Source organism: Manis javanica, chromosome 8, assembly GCF_040802235.1.
Source record: "Manis javanica isolate MJ-LG chromosome 8, MJ_LKY, whole genome shotgun sequence".
Classification (NCBI taxonomy): domain Eukaryota; kingdom Metazoa; phylum Chordata; class Mammalia; order Pholidota; family Manidae; genus Manis; species Manis javanica.
The window spans coordinates 99,873,034-99,888,717 of NC_133163.1; the positions used below are offsets into that span (position 1 = coordinate 99,873,034).

Sequence of the window (15,684 nt, forward strand, 5' to 3'; positions counted from 1 at the left end):
AGATTAGAGACTTCAGATATAAACCCAAACACATATGGTCAATTAATATATGATAAAGGAGCCATGGACATACAATGGGGAAGTGAGAGTCTCTTCAACAGATGGTGCTGGCAAAACTGGACAGCTACATGTAAGAGAATGAAACTGGATCACAGTCTAACCCCATACACAAAAGAAAATTCAAAATGGATCAAAGACCTGAATGTAAGTCATGAAACCATAAAACTTTTAGAAAAAAACATAGGCAAAAATCTCTTGGACATAAACATGAGCAACTTCTTCGTGAACATATCTCCTTGGGCAAGGGAAACAAAAGCAAAAATGAACAAGTAGGACTGTATCAGCAAAGGACACCATCAATAAAACAAAAAGGTACCCTGCAGTATGGGAGAATATATTCATAAATGACAGATCCGATAAAGGGTTGACATCCAAAATATATAAAGAGCTCGCACACCTCAACAAACAAAAAGCAAATAATCCAATTTAAAAATGGACAGAGGAGTTGAACAGACAGTTCTCCAAAGAAGAAATTCAGATGGCCAACAGACACATGAAAAGATGCTCCACATCACTTGTCATCAGAGAAATGCAAATTAAAACCACAATGAGATATCACCTCACACCAGTAAGGATGGCTACCATCCAAAAGACAAACAACAACAAAGGTTGGCGAGGTTGCGGAGATAGGGAAACCCTCCTACACTGCTGGTGGGAATGCAAATTAGTTCAACATTGTGGAAAGCAGTATGGAGGTTCCTCAAAAAGCTCAAAATAGAAATACCATTTGAACCAGCAATTCCACTTCTAGGAATTTACCCTAAGAATGCAGCAGCCCAGTTTGAAAAAGACAGATGCACCCCTATGTTTATCGCAGCACTATTTACAATAGCCAAGAAATGGAAGCAACCTAAGTGTCTATCAGTAGATGAATGGATAAAGAAGATGTGGTACATATACACAATGGAATATTATTCAGCCATAAGAAGAAAACAAATCCTACCGTTTGCAACAGCATGGATGGACCTAGAGGCTATTATGCTCAGTGAAATAAGCCAGGCAGAGAAAGACAAGTACCAAATGATTTCACTCATATGTGGAGTATAAGAACAAAGAAAAACTGAAGGAACAAAACAGCAGCAGAATCACAGTACCGACGAATGGACTAACAGCTACCAAAGGGAAAGGGACTGGGGAGGATGGGTGGGAAGGGAAGGATAAGGGCGGGAAAAAGAAAGGGGCCATTACGATTAGCATGTACAGTGGAGAGGGGGCATGGGGAAGGCTGTGCAATACTTTGAAGACAAGTAGTGATTTTACAGCATCTTACTACGCTGATGGACAGTGACTGTTAAGGGGTATGTGGGGGGGACTTGGTGAAGGAGTGAGCCTAGTAAACATAATGTTCTTCATGTAATTGTAGATTAATGATACCAAAATAAAATTAAAAAATCAAAATGGGAAGCCAAGTCCTTTGGTTATTCAATCAGAGTCCTGGCTGTCAGCCCATACTACATGTGTTGGTGGGGACGAGGGGTCATGTGTGTGGGTGACAGAGAAGGGGTGCACTAGAGAAAATGTATAACCAACATAAACACACAAACATAAAGGCAGTTATTAATACATAAGTACAGGCTCCAGTGATGGTTCCGTTTGATCCCCTCCTCCTCCTACCACAGAAACCAAACGATCGTGATCATAAAGTGAGACTGGCATTGGGAAATGGCTTGCGAGGAGATGTGTGGAGAGAATTCATCAAGAGATTTGGGGACATTCACATTTATGAGTTCTATGCTTCCACTGAAGGCAATATTGGCTTTGTGAATTATACGAGAAAAATCGGGGCTATTGGAAGAGTAAACTACCTACAGAAAGTAAGTACCTTGAAAAAGGAGAGCCCATGTACCCAGTGTTCAGAATACAGAGGTTTCCCAAAAGCTGTGTCATGATAATGTTATTCTCATCAGAATTTCATACAGCATCACAGCCAGAGCCCATCCACCAGGAGGTTTTGCTCATTCTCTGTGATAGCTTGGAATGACAGAGTCCTCTAATTTAAAAATCTTAATTTCTATTAATAACAATCCATTATACCTTGGCCCTCGGCAAAGTGAAGTCCTATGGGAAGTCTTCCTGAGCCCATTTATACTCCTATATGACAAAACGCCTGAAGGCTTCCAGCTCTCTAAGTTTCCCCTGTGCTGTGAGGCGTGGTGCTTGCCCCTGGCTGTGCTGGGCCTCAGATCACCCAGGGAGGTGTCACAGGTACAGGTGCAGGGTCCCACCCCCTGAGCTTCATGCTGAGGCAGGGCCCAGGCTTCAGTGTTTCTCAAAAGCTTGTGCAGCCAAGGTGAAGAACCACTATGAAGACCTTCAAGAGATCTGGGATGCATCCAGATTCTAGAATCTTGTGAACATTTGTGTTCACCTGATACCTCTTCCAGAAAGACAGTTCTTATTTTTAAACCAGCTCACACAGCAGTCTTCCCTCTTAGTCATTTTATCACCTAGGGTCTCTGGACAACATCTCTGCCTTTTCTGTGTTCAGGCAGTCAGACTTCCAGATGACCACCTGGCCTGCAAATTCCAGTAATATCCAGCAAGTGCTGAGCTTCCACTGGCTTCAGCAGGCACCACTGTCATTGTGCCTCTGGCAGCCCATCCTCCCTGGCCAGGAAACAGTCACACCAGAGATCCCAGGCAGTCCATGTCCCCAGGGAGTGACTGGCAGCAGACAGAGGACAGTAGTCCATGCGCATAAGAGGTCTGGCTCCAGAGAGGATGTGCCAGGACCTTCACATCCTAACCGAATGCCCTGAGGCAAGTCACTGATGTTCCTTCGGCCTCAGCTCCATCATTTATGAAACAGAGATAGGAAAAAGAAATAGGCCAATACTTGGCCCAAACTCAGTATTAATGAGAGAAAACGGTTATTGAATGATTAAACTAAATAATTCATGAGAAAATCCTTAGAGGATACAGCCCAATACCTGTCAGATAATAGCCTTGAGTAATTGTTAGCTATAGCAGTTACTGCCGTTCCATTCCTTATATTCTGGCCTGATCTCCAGGCCTTCTCAAGTCCAAGGAATCTCTCTGGCAATGACAGCCAAATCTATACAGACTTCACAGCTCCCTCCACGCCTGGGCCGTCCAATATGGTAGCCATGAGCTACACATGGCTACTGAAATTTAAATTATATGAATAAAATTTTTTAATTGGTTCTTCATTTGCACTAGCAACATTTCAAGTGCTGAGTAGCCACTTGTTTAGCGACTGCCCTATTGAGCAGTACAGAGAGCATTTCTACCATTGGAGAGAACTCTGGGCAGCACTGCTCCAGACTGAAGATCAGTTTCCTCCTGCCCACTGGAACCGCTGCTGAGGCGGTCAGCCTTGTCTAGTTGGCTTCCGTCTAACCAGTACCACCCCGAACCTTGAAGACCCAGGCTAGATGCAGTTCAGAGCCCCAGGGAAGGAAGCTGGGTGCAAGCAAGAGGAAACTTTGGAAGGTATTGACAATGTTTTCTATCTGGGTCAGGACGGTAGTTCCAGTGGTGTCTATATATGTAAAAATTCACCAAACTATATGGTTTAGGTATATATACTTTGTATATTCTATGTACACTATACCACAATAAAAAAGTGAAAAAATTTGTACTCAAAATGATATGTTTTAATTGTGTCAGAAAGTCATAACATATGAGCTGATTAAATATGATGTGGAGAAGGATGAACCTGTCCGTGATGGAAATGGATATTGCATCAAAGTTCCCAAAGGTACAGTGGATTTTTCTTCAATTAACATGTGCCTTTTCTTACCTTGACCAACTAACTGTTAAGAACTAACAGCATTGCGAAAATGAGTACCTGGTAAAATTTATCAGAGTGGGAGAAAATAGGTTTATTTAAGTATCCTCAGAAATAATTACAGAAGTTCCAAAAGATGCTAATTTACTACCACATGTAAGAAGATTACAGTTTGAAACCTGGCTTAACAACTTCTTGATTATGAGGCGGATTTGCGGAAAGGGATATGTGATTATGGTTCCAAAGCTATCGTTAGTTTTAGGGGGTCTTTTCCTTTAAGCTTAAACTATTGTGCATTTGTCTATGCATGTAAATCATTATTCAGTAAAGAATTAGCATTAAAAAATTACAAATGTGTGGCCATATAAAATAAGGTCCTCTGTGTTTTGTGTAATATGTGGTATACGATGTATATGGATATGCACGTACATGTGTGTGGAAAATGCCACTTCTTGCAGCCACCTTGTCATGTGGGTTGTATGACATCAGTTTTAAGAGAAGGTTAGTAATAAAATTTGCCTACTGCTAGCGCATAAAATAACAATTTGTTTTCTTATGTCTTAGGCGAAGTTGGACTCCTGGTTTGCAAAATAACACGACTCACACCATTTAGTGGCTATAGTGGAGGAAAGACTCAGACAGAGAAGAAAAAGCTGAGAGACGTCTTTAAGAAAGGAGACCTCTATTTCAACAGTGGAGATCTCTTAATGATAGACCATGAAAATTTCATCCACTTCCATGACAGAGTTGGAGATACATTCCGGTTGGTTTCTCTGAATTAGAGAGCCAAACAAACACGTGCACAAGTTGGCTTACTCCTAAATTGGAATCGCGTTCCACTTCGGTCATGGTGCTCCATTTCTTCTATCTCTTTGGTGTGCCAATTCAACCTCCTATGTCCCCAGAAAATAAGGAGCAAAACGCATGAGGTGTCACTCTGTAAAGCAGTTAACTTCGTTGAGCAACACCAGATGAGAATAAGGCAGAAAATCTGTGTCTGATTTTTGGAGCCTAAATAGCTCAGTCCATTCAAATCCTCTCATTTATCCTCAGTTATTACTGGTCACTCATAGGACAGCCTGAGATTTTCACATTCTTTCCAATCATGGGGCTTTTCATCAGATAAAACCAAATGCAAATTAACACGGAGCTGATCTAGTTGAAGAGGAGAGGAGGGGTTCAGAGGCCCCTCCAGTCTCCTCCCTCCCACTCTCCAGCCCCATCCAGGGTTTCTCACAGAACCCTCAGGTCAGCATGATGAAGTGAGAAAGTCATTGTAATAGACTCTGAAATTAAGTCCCTACAACAGCACAGCCCTCCAGCTTCATGACACTTGATTTAAATGCTTCCCTCCTGTGTAGACCCCCCCCCAAGACCAAGCCCTGTGTCTGCTTGTTCAGCCCCTGCAGCACCTAGCACAGTGCCTGACACCCACAATTACTTTTTGCATGAATGAAAGAGGAGGGGATGGAAGTTGTCTGGCAATAGTAGAAACCATGGATTTGAATAAGGGAAACCAAGCCCCAAGCTTTACTCTACCCCTGACCAGCTGTGTTGTCGTGGGACCTTGCTTGACCTTGATTCCTTCACCCATGAAATGAGGATCTTGATGACCCCAGGGTCCTTTCCATCTCTAATATTCCATGACTCAGGATTCATATCATGATTATGTGGACTTCATGTTACTATAGAATCTCAACTATAATCAAAATAGAAATACGGAAGTCCCTTTTTCCTGAGCCATGATGGTCTCCCATGACCTTGTTTATTTTTTAAAGAATATCCAGTTTTTTTATTTTAAAAAGAATTTTGAGACTTTCTCTTACCTCTTCCTCTCCAACTCTATGACAATGACACAAGGGGAAGTGTAGCCACATTTCAAGTCACACAGCATGAGGAGTGTGGAATACATCTCATATTGGACTTTATGCTGAGTTAATATAAGGGGCCATGTCCTGGTTGTCAGCCATCATATAAAAAAATACTATTAGGAGAACTAAAGAATTTTTTAATGTAAGATATTTTAACTCTTTTTTAAGTGGAAAAGTAGCTCCTGAATAGAAAGTATGTTATTTCTTATGAAAAGCTTTTTCAATGCCATGAGAACCTCAAGTAGACATATAAAATTCTATTAAATAGAAATTCACTGATGGAATTAAATAGCAACCAAACTTAGTGAATGAGAAAGTGAGAGACCTTAACACAGCGTAAAGTCACAGGTGTTTAATTTTTATTCCCATTGCCTGTCTTAGGCCAAGCCTGTATTTTCACATTAGAACAGCATCAGTCTGTTTATCATTGTTCACGTGGTAAGGTTGAAATTCCACATCTTATTATTTAGGTCTATGCCTTTGTCTTTTGTTCCATAAATGGAGTGCCTCTCCCACGACTAAGCTGGGGAGGCTGAGGCCCAGGGTGAAGAAGATGAGTGCAGCCACCTCACACAGCCTGGGCCAGCGACCACCAGTGACCTCTGCGAACTTTGTCGTTTCTTCCAGGTGGAAAGGGGAAAACGTGGCCACCACTGAAGTTGCTGATGTTGTGGGACTGGTTGATTTTGTCCAAGAAGTGAATGTTTATGGCGTGCCCGTGCCAGGTAGGCACAGTAGGTTATAAATCTATGCCTAAACTCAGACAGCAACTGGTCATAATTTTAACCCCATGGCAAAGTTTGTCATCACTTTCTCCTGCCAACTGAAAAATCACTGTCAGACACCTAGAAGAAAGAGTCTGGCTTATGTTCCATTATAAATCAGCCAAGTCAATACGTCTGAATGTGGCCCTGATCTGTGGTTCAGCTCCCCAGCTGTTCTTGGTCTCCTGGGTGAGCCAGATCCCTCCTAGATGCAGGGTCCCGTGCTGTATTGGGCACACCTCCTGAAAATACGTGTCACACTTGATAGCTGAGAAATGGTATCTTGGCCTCACAAATATGACCAAGTGCAGTTGCAAGAAGAAAAACCAGGGAAGGAGCTGACTTTGTCTAGACTCTTATTTTAAAGCAGGTCCTTTACCCGAGGCCAGCATACTGAATTTCAGAATCGTCATATAGAGTAGCGTCACCAAGCTGTCGTCTGCAAGGCTGCTGCCAAATGGGGAGTGCCAGCATTTGACTTCGGGTCTGGCTCTTACACCTGCTGGCCGTTTGACTTCAGGCAAATCACTGAAACTAGTGTTATTGCCAGTCCTGCAGTTAAGATTGTCAAGATAATTAATTCATTTCAGTTACGGAAATACTAAGCATATGTTTTGTGTGCACCAGATATATATGAGAACAGTCAAGAGAAAAAATCATTTTAATTATAGATGCCAGCATTATAACCTCCACATCACTTTTCAAATATAAGGTGCTAGGGACACTGCTATTCCCCCCAGAACTCATTATTTGGGATTCTCACCCTGAATCAACATGAAATACTCAAGTCCCTTTTCCCTGAGCTATAATGGTTTCACATGACCTTGTTTTCATTTTTTTTAAATATCCAATTTTTTAGTTTTTTAAAGAATATTGGAGACTTTGTCTTGCCTGTTCCTCTCGAACCCTATGACAATGGTACAAAGGAAGTGTAGCCACTTCTCAGGTCGCAGAGGGTGAGGAGTGCAGAATACTTCTTGTGTTTGGGCTTTAGGCTGAATTAATACAAGGGTCCATGTCATGTTTGTCAGCCATCATGCCCTGCAGAGCTTCTCAGGCCCCACCTGGCATGTACTTCTCAATGCTGAATTTTAAAAGGGTAACAACAGAAAAGAATATGTATGAGAAGGTGAGAGAACCTGGGGAATGGAATGGAAAGACCTAATCCAGGGCTTTTCAAAGTGGGGTCTCTGGTCCAGCTTCAGCAGCATCATGGGGAGCTTGTTTAACATGCCAACTCCAGACCTGCTGAGTCAGAATCTCAGGCCATCCTCAGACCTGCTGAGTCAGAATCTCAGGCCATCCCGCGACCTGCTGAGTCAGAATCTCAGGCCATCCCCAGACCTGCTGAGTCAGAGTCTCAGGCCATCCCCAGACACGCTCAGTCAGAATCTGTGGGGTAGACCCAGGGAGCTGTGTTATAACAAGCCCTCCAATGATTCTTAAAAACACCAAAGTCTTATTTGGGGGTAAAATACCTAAAAGTAGATACTGGTGGTAGTTGTACCATAGTGTGAATGTACTAAATGCCACTGAGTTGTTCACTGTAAAATGGTTAAAATGACGAGTTTAATGTGTGTCTTAACACGATTTTTTTAAAAATACTAAGGTCTGGGAAGCACTGAAACCTAGTGATTCTGAAAATCTGGCCAATCATCAGAATCATCTGGAAAACTTTTTAAACTCTGGATCTAAAGGATCAGAACTTCTGGGGTTTGGGCCTCAGACTCTTCATGTCTTTTTAAATTCCCAAATAAGTCTAATGACAAGTAAGTTTTGGGAGGCACGGATAGAGAACAGAGAGGAGGCTAACAGTTTGCAAATGATTAGGACACAGGTGGGGCAAGAAGGCGATACGCTTGTGTTGCTCCAGTGAGCAGGACAAAATCCGACGGGTGGAAATGGCCAGGCAGTGAAATGACCAGGCCTGGTGCTCTCCTGTAACCAAAGGGGTGAACAATAGAATGGGCTGCCTCTTAAGATAGGGAATGTCCCACTGAGGCCCGTAAAGAAGCTGGATGTCCACCTGGGATCCTATATGAATTCTTGCAGCAATGAAAGGTTAGAGGTGAACTCTAAAGTTTCTCCCAGCTTTTGGATTCTGTGATTCTCAAAGCTACACTTGCTGCCATCTGGCCTCCCATGCACAGAGACCAGCCCCATTCCAGCCTAGAAATGTGGAAAGTCTATCTAAAGTAAAGCATCAAGCCGCCAGGGTGATTTTTAGGAACGGAGGGCTGAGCAAGACCTTCCCAGATCTCAGCTTTGGATCAGGAAGGAACTTACAGGTCTGGGCCTACAGCGGAGTTCAGTTTTTCTAGGTGTCACATCAGAACCGTCCCGCTACTACCTAGAACTTTCTATGCTCAGTAGAACTTCCTGCAATGATGAAAATGTCCCATATTTGCACTGACCAGAATGTGTAGCCAATAGCCACCACATGGCTATTAACCATTGAAATGTGGCTAATGCACCTGAGGAATTGAAATACTCATTTTATTTAATTATAATTAATTTCAGTAGACACGTGTGACCAGTAGCTACCATATTGGACAGTGCAGCTTTAGGGAACCCCTTGGCCAGAACCTCTGTAGACTGGAACCTTCTTCCTGGAGCTGAAATAGCCCTTAACTAACCTCTGGGAGTCAGGGCAGAGGCCTGAGACCCAACAGGACCCACTAGCCTTTTGGTTGCTTCTGCCAGAGCCAGAAACAAGGAGCCAGTTGACACTAAGGTTTTCTGTTGCATCAGCCTCTGATGTAATTCTAAAAGGAGCTTATTGATGACATTTCAGATTCCTGAGACAGGTACCTGCAAGAGAGCTACCAGGGACCCGTAAGAAAATGGGTCCAGTGCCCTGCCTCGCTCCTTCAGATAAGGGGCAAATCATATCAGGATGCATTTCCTTTCTTTTAATTTTTCCTCTTGTTTTCTGCCTTCTTTAGAGTGATGGATAAACACACAGTCACCATGGGAGAGATTTCGAAAGCCAGGGCCCAGGTGACCATGGGCAGCTCCTTCTCCCTCTCTGGTTACAGCTTAGTAGTTTAGGGAAGTGGATATAGACTCCCGCTGGGTCTGCTGGATCAGGTAGAACACGTATTAATACCTAATTACCTTTTCCTCACAAGAAAACTGGTAATTTTTCTCTTCACTGAAAGGCAGTGCCTGATGGGGAAGAAAGAGCTGTTGGGATCTGTTTTCCCTGAGGAGAGCATGTGCCCTCGGGATTAAGGGCATCAGTGGGAAGGCACAGAGCAGCTCACCTTTGCACCTTGCCTTCACCCTCCTGTCCCACGGCCTCTCTATAATACAGAGGCAAAGCTATTAGGAACCTTGATTAAATAAATAAGTCTCAAAGGTGGTGTTTGTGCCTGGAAGCACAACACACCTGATATTGCAATGCAAAGAGTGACCAGAACTCAGGCACTCAGGACAGCAGAGCAAGGACTTTTCACAGACGTCAAAAATAAACAAACATGACAAAGACACGAAAGTTTTGTTAGCCACCAGTTTGACCTGTTTCCCCCTCAGATGTTTTCAACCAGGCTCTTTTCATTCGATTCCTGATCCTGCCTGGTATTTGCTGCATGAACTTGAACTAGTCTCTTAATGCCTTTAAGCTTCAGTTTCTTCATCTCTAATGTGGAGTTAACATTTGTACCTCTTCATAAGGTTGTTGGGAAGCTTAAATGAGAAGGTCTGTAAAGCGCACTAATATAGGGCCTGGCATGTCACAGATTCAATTGATGTATACCTTTTATTATTATCCTTATTTTTATTATTATTGCATTCACTTTAGGATAGCTTCAACATATATTTCAAATGAAACCTCCAACTATCCAAAAGAAACCCATACCGTACTGCTGTCCCAGTCCACGCTTCTTTGAACTAGCAGAACATCATAAAATAAATAGCTACAGCATGTCTCATTTTATCTCATTTATTTCTAGGTCACGAGGGTCGAATCGGCATGGCTTCCATCAAGATGAAGGATGACCATGAATTTGATGGAAAGAAACTCTTTAAGCATGTTGCTGATTATCTGCCCAGTTACGCAAGGCCCCGATTTCTAAGACTACAGGTGCAACCTCTTGCTATCGAGTTCAGTTATCCTCTCTCAGAGACCCTTGTCACTAGGGAACAATTCCCCTTACACCATAGCAACCACACTGGCCATTTTCACTGCTTTTTCCAGGAAGCTCAATAAAGCAGCAGAGATATCAGAAATTATAGCTAGCAGAAACCAAAATCTAATCTCTTTCTCCCTGAACTGGCCAGTTCATTCAGCAACAGTATTAGCAAAGAACTCACAAAATCTGTTTGATGAGTTATGGCAGACACATAAAATAGAAATGCTTTGACCCTCCTACTTCTTATTTCTGGTTTTAAATAATGGAAAAATCCACTGAAGTCTTATACCTTTTTATAGTATGAAATTTTTTGTTTGTTTGTTTATTATCATTAATCTATAATTACATGAAGAACATTATGTTTACTAGAGTCCCCCGTTCACCAAGTCCCCCCCCCATATAGTGTGAAATTTAATTGGGCATCATTAGCCAGCTGGAACTACCACAGGTTTAACTTTTGCCACTAGAGAGATGCTTTTCTTATTTCTCAAACATTAACCCATTGGTTAGCTTTACACTCTCACTTTTGGACTTTGAGATCTATGATTCTATAGCTGAAAACTTGAGAAAAGAAGCATCAGATTACCAGTATTACTGAGGTAGAGTTATTTCTGTTGATGTTCATAGCACACACTTCTTTTAACAGTGAGATTGTTGAGGGATGTGAAAATTCAGATACCCTCAGATCATCACCTATTAACTGAAGAAAAAGCAAATCTTCAGTCTAATGGACAAACACACTTAGAAAACAGAGCTGTCATTATATAGATGATCCTATCCCCATCGCACCCTTAATCAGGGTATTCCAGTAATTCCTGAAGCTCACCAAGCAACAGACTCCTCTGCTCTGTATTTCACTGTCAGCTGCCCCTCACTGCCCACAGGTGATCCTAAAACCTTAAGGGAATGAAAAAAAAAAACCCTGCCAAAGGCCTCTAGGGGTACCTCTGAAAACAAGCTGTACGGATACTGTGCAAAATTTGGCTTCAGAGCTCTGTGAACCAGAGATGCCAGTGGGCTCCCTGCCTCCCTGCCCCGCCTCTTGCCCTGCAACGTAATCTGTTTGCAAAACACCACAGCAATGTGACGTGTTTGATGTTTTTGCAGGACACTATTGATATCACTGGAACTTTTAAACACCGCAAAGTGACCCTCGTGGAGGAGGGCTTTAACCCTGAAGTCATCAAAGACTCCTTGTATTTCTTGGATGACAAAGCAGCAATGTATGTGCCTATGACTGAGGATATTTACAACGCCATAAGTAATAAAAGTCTGAAACTGTGAATATGCCCATGAGAGCTCATATTTCCAGACAAAAACTTAATGGACCTAGTAAAATCTTTTGATATAATCCAACTCTAATGTGGTTGAAGATGGTGAGATGCAGTTTTTCTTCATGCTTCCCAAGAGGGGAGACTTTTCTAAATTACACCTGAGCCTTTGCAAGTGAAAAGATTTAGAGATAATTATTTTTCAATTTGCACTTACTGTTTGTATTTTCAAACTAAGCTTGTTAGAGGGAGGGCATTATTTTTTGTAAATATATAATAAAATAGGCAAATGCCAACATATGAGATGGCACTGTTTCCTGGCTTTATTCTAAATGCAAACCCTGAGCCTGACAGCCTTACTGGTACATTTTCACCAGTGTCCCACTCATAATGACATTCTAGTAAAAAATGGCAAGGAATTAAGGGGTGAGGGGGTGGGTCACCAATGACCAACCCAGTGGAAATCATAGTGTAAGGTCAACTCACCCCACCTAGTAGCATCCTGGTCAGTGTCTACAAACAGAGTTACCATCCGGTGGAAATGCCACCTCTGGTGTTTGAAGGAGCTTAAGTTAATAGCATGATAATTCAATATACAAAAGGTAGTCAGGTAATATATTAGCTATATCAAGGCCTGCAAAGTCGGGTGTCTTCAGGATTCACATTGGTAATGTGGACAAGGGAAGCAGGTCCAGATGAATGTGGCGACCTTGAGGACAGCCACCACTCGGCTTCAGTTTGCTGATTATTGTCACGTGGGGATACAGCTCAGGGACTTCCAGGGTCTTCTAATTATTCAGAAGATGGGAACTCAGATATTTATGTGAATCACTCAGAAAACAGAAACCCAGATAACATATGCATCTCCCAATTTTGAAAATGTTAAGACTCAAAATTCTTTCTGGTTCCATGTACCCCACAAGAAGCATATCTGTGGACCAGATAAATCCCAGATCTCCAGCCAGCACCCCCACTTGCACATGCCCCTCAGCCCTGAGCTGGTTTCACTCCACAGCCAGCCTCCTACCAGGGAGCCTGTTCAAGGACCTGCCCCCTTTGGTATGGCACGAGAGGTTTGGAAAATTTAAGGAGATCTTTCAGACAGACTCTTTTCTCCTTGCACTCAGCTGCCTCCCTTCCTAAACAGAACTCCGTAACTTCTGCATGTGTCAGTTGCACAGAAGTTCCAGGAGCAGGTCTGTGGCAGTGACTTGAATGACAACACCTTCTTTATTGGAGCTTATTTTGGGCTGCATGAAATTATGGTCACTAAGTCCACACCAGTAAGTGTGATCCAATTTCACACCAGCCTCCTTAAAAGAAATGAGAATTCCTTCCCTAGAAGACATCTTCATATGACCAGGAGCTGGCAAGGAGCCCCAATTCTCCCTGATTTCAGCCCTCATAAGGCCCCAGGCAAAAATATCCATAGATCCTTAATGACATATGAGGAGAGGGGTCACCACCTCCACCCTCAACACAGCACAGAAATATTTTTTAAACTCCCTCTGTTCTTTTAGGTGACTAATTAATAAGGAGACTAGTGACCTGAATCCCCACCCACACTCATGCCCAGTAGACATTTCCTGAGCATTTAGTATGCATAGGACACAAGGATGGCCTTGGGAAAACTCGATATCACTGCATCTTTGTGAATTTTGCTGATAATTTGGAAGAATTGCTGCTTGGGTTGTGGGTCAGCTTTGGGGAATTTTTGCAAAATTCTAAGTATCTGCCTTTGTTGTATTGATCTCATAGTGAGAATCTGAACCCAAGTGATGGGAAATAGCACGACCTTTGTTTTTGAGAGTATCGTGTTATGCAATTGTATTACTTGTAATCTCGCTAAAGTAAATCTGGTTATAAGCAGAGGTTATTAAAGCAGTGACATCACTCAGTGTCACAACGGACATCTTTTTGGATGAGAGGTCAACACTTACACTGATAGAACATCAGTATTCCAGTAACCAGAGCCTGCTGGGTCCTGACCACCTTTGACCTACATTTTAGACTTCCGAGTTAAAACTCAGGCACTCTCTCTCCCACCCCAATGGCTTCCTCAGCCTCTACCTCCCCACACCTCCAGGATTCTGACCAGGTACCACAGTTCCACTGTGATAAATGAAGCCACCAGTGCAGTGTCCTCAGTACCTGGGTTGCATGTGTGTACACAAAACTTAGCCATTACTATGATAGATAATAAACTTTAAAGACTTGTAATTCTCTAAAGGGTCAGAAATTGTGCTTATAGAAACATCTGCACAACTCACTTGAAAGTACAAATGGATATTTTTTTAATGTATGCTGATACACATGTAAATCATTCAGTAGTTCTCTGATTACAAATGTATTATTTGGAAATATGTTTTCAATGCATAGATAGGATGCTACAGACCAAAATAATTTGGGGAAAAAACTAGGAAATGTCAGCATCTGACATGGAAGCTAATGAGAATCAGTATAAAAATGGACAAGATTAACCAAATGCAGTGACCCAGCCTAAGCTCATTCATACATCCACTCTGCCAAGCATGTAGCAGGTGCCTGCTATGGACCAAGAGATGAACTCAGCACTAGTGTGATGGAGTTTTCCAAGCCTGTGTCTAGGAAGTCAGATCAGAACTTCAAGGAAAGCCAACTGGAAAGAGCTCTAGAAGGGAGACCAGAGTCCTCTCCATGTGGTTTCACTTTTCAACAATAATATTTTGTCATTATTGGTGGGGCTGCAGGAACTCTGTAAAGAATCAGCAAAGAAGGAAGAAGGTGCCACTAAGCATCACCCTAGCACTGTTCAAGGGGAGATGGGCTGACTGGCCAGTATAGGTCTTCCAGTTGACATGGGTGCTGTCTCCCCAGAGTGCATAAAGCACCATGTTGTGGGATGTATGTATATACAGTATGTTCCATTGTGGACGTCAATTTTCCTTGACACAGATGTCATGCTTCTGTGAAGCTGTGAGCTCCATGAGGGCAGAGATTCTGTCCTGGCTTATAATTATAACCCCAGTGCCTGGCACATAGGAGGCAATAATTATTTGTTGCTTTTTCATCAAGCAACCCTGATAACCATCTGGTTCCCCATGCAATCTTTTTTATGGGTGGTAGAGGATTGGAAAGGATGAGCTAAACAGATGATCTGAGTCTTCTAGTTCACACAGAGCAGTGATTCTCAAGCTTGAACACTGGAATCACCTGGAAGTCATGTTAAAACACAGGCTGCTGGGACCTATTCCCCACAATTGGAACTGGAGCTGGGATTTATGTTTCCAACAAACTCCCAGGTGATGCTGTTGGTCGGGGGCCTCATTTTGGAAACCACTGACAGAGAGAAAAATCATCCTGAGTTACATCATGTGTTCTTATTTAGTGTAATTCAGTGCCTCAGAGCTGTATCATCGCTAATTCTTAAGGCTCAGATCTTAGATCTGGAGTGACCAAGTGCAGACCCCAGGAGAGTCCCAGCATCAAGCAGCCCTTTGTCTCATCATTAGCCTGCAATTGTTCTTGAACATTCTATTTACTACATGCACACATATCCTTTGCTGTATAGCAAAAGTAAAAATAGTCCTAGACAGTGTCTAGTCCAACCTCTTTATTTCATTAAAAAAACATAGCCTAGGGGGTTAAGTCACAAAGTCACGCAGCTCACTGCATCACTACCTCCCACCTAGCACATACGAGAAGAGAGAACATATTCATGAAGTAGTGGTTCTCAGACTGTGGTCCCAGAGGCGCAGGATCAGCATTACCTGGGAGCTTGTCAGACATGCAAATTATTGGGCCCCACCCCAGTCCAACTGAATCAGACCCTCTGGGGCTGGGCCTGCAGTCCAT

At 42.7% G+C, this 15,684-nt stretch overlaps 1 protein-coding gene across 2 annotated transcripts in view; it reads left to right on the plus strand.

The window, feature by feature from the left end:
* The window catches only part of LOC140843145 (long-chain fatty acid transport protein 2), a 39,425-nt gene extending 27,272 nt beyond the window's left edge, over nt 1–12,153 (plus strand). The window contains exons 5-10 of one of the 2 annotated variants that reach the window (XM_073211790.1): nt 1,680–1,874; nt 3,691–3,781; nt 4,376–4,574; nt 6,310–6,407; nt 10,400–10,530; nt 11,687–12,153. In XM_073211790.1, the coding sequence (XP_073067891.1) occupies nt 1,680–1,874; nt 3,691–3,781; nt 4,376–4,574; nt 6,310–6,407; nt 10,400–10,530; nt 11,687–11,863 (891 nt within the window). In that variant the 3' untranslated portion in view covers nt 11,864–12,153. The remainder of the gene's footprint in view (nt 1–1,679; nt 1,875–3,690; nt 3,782–4,375; nt 4,575–6,309; nt 6,408–10,399; nt 10,531–11,686) is intronic. The other variant, XM_073211791.1, reaches the window with a different exon arrangement.
* The last annotated feature ends 3,531 nt before the right edge of the window (nt 12,154–15,684 follow it).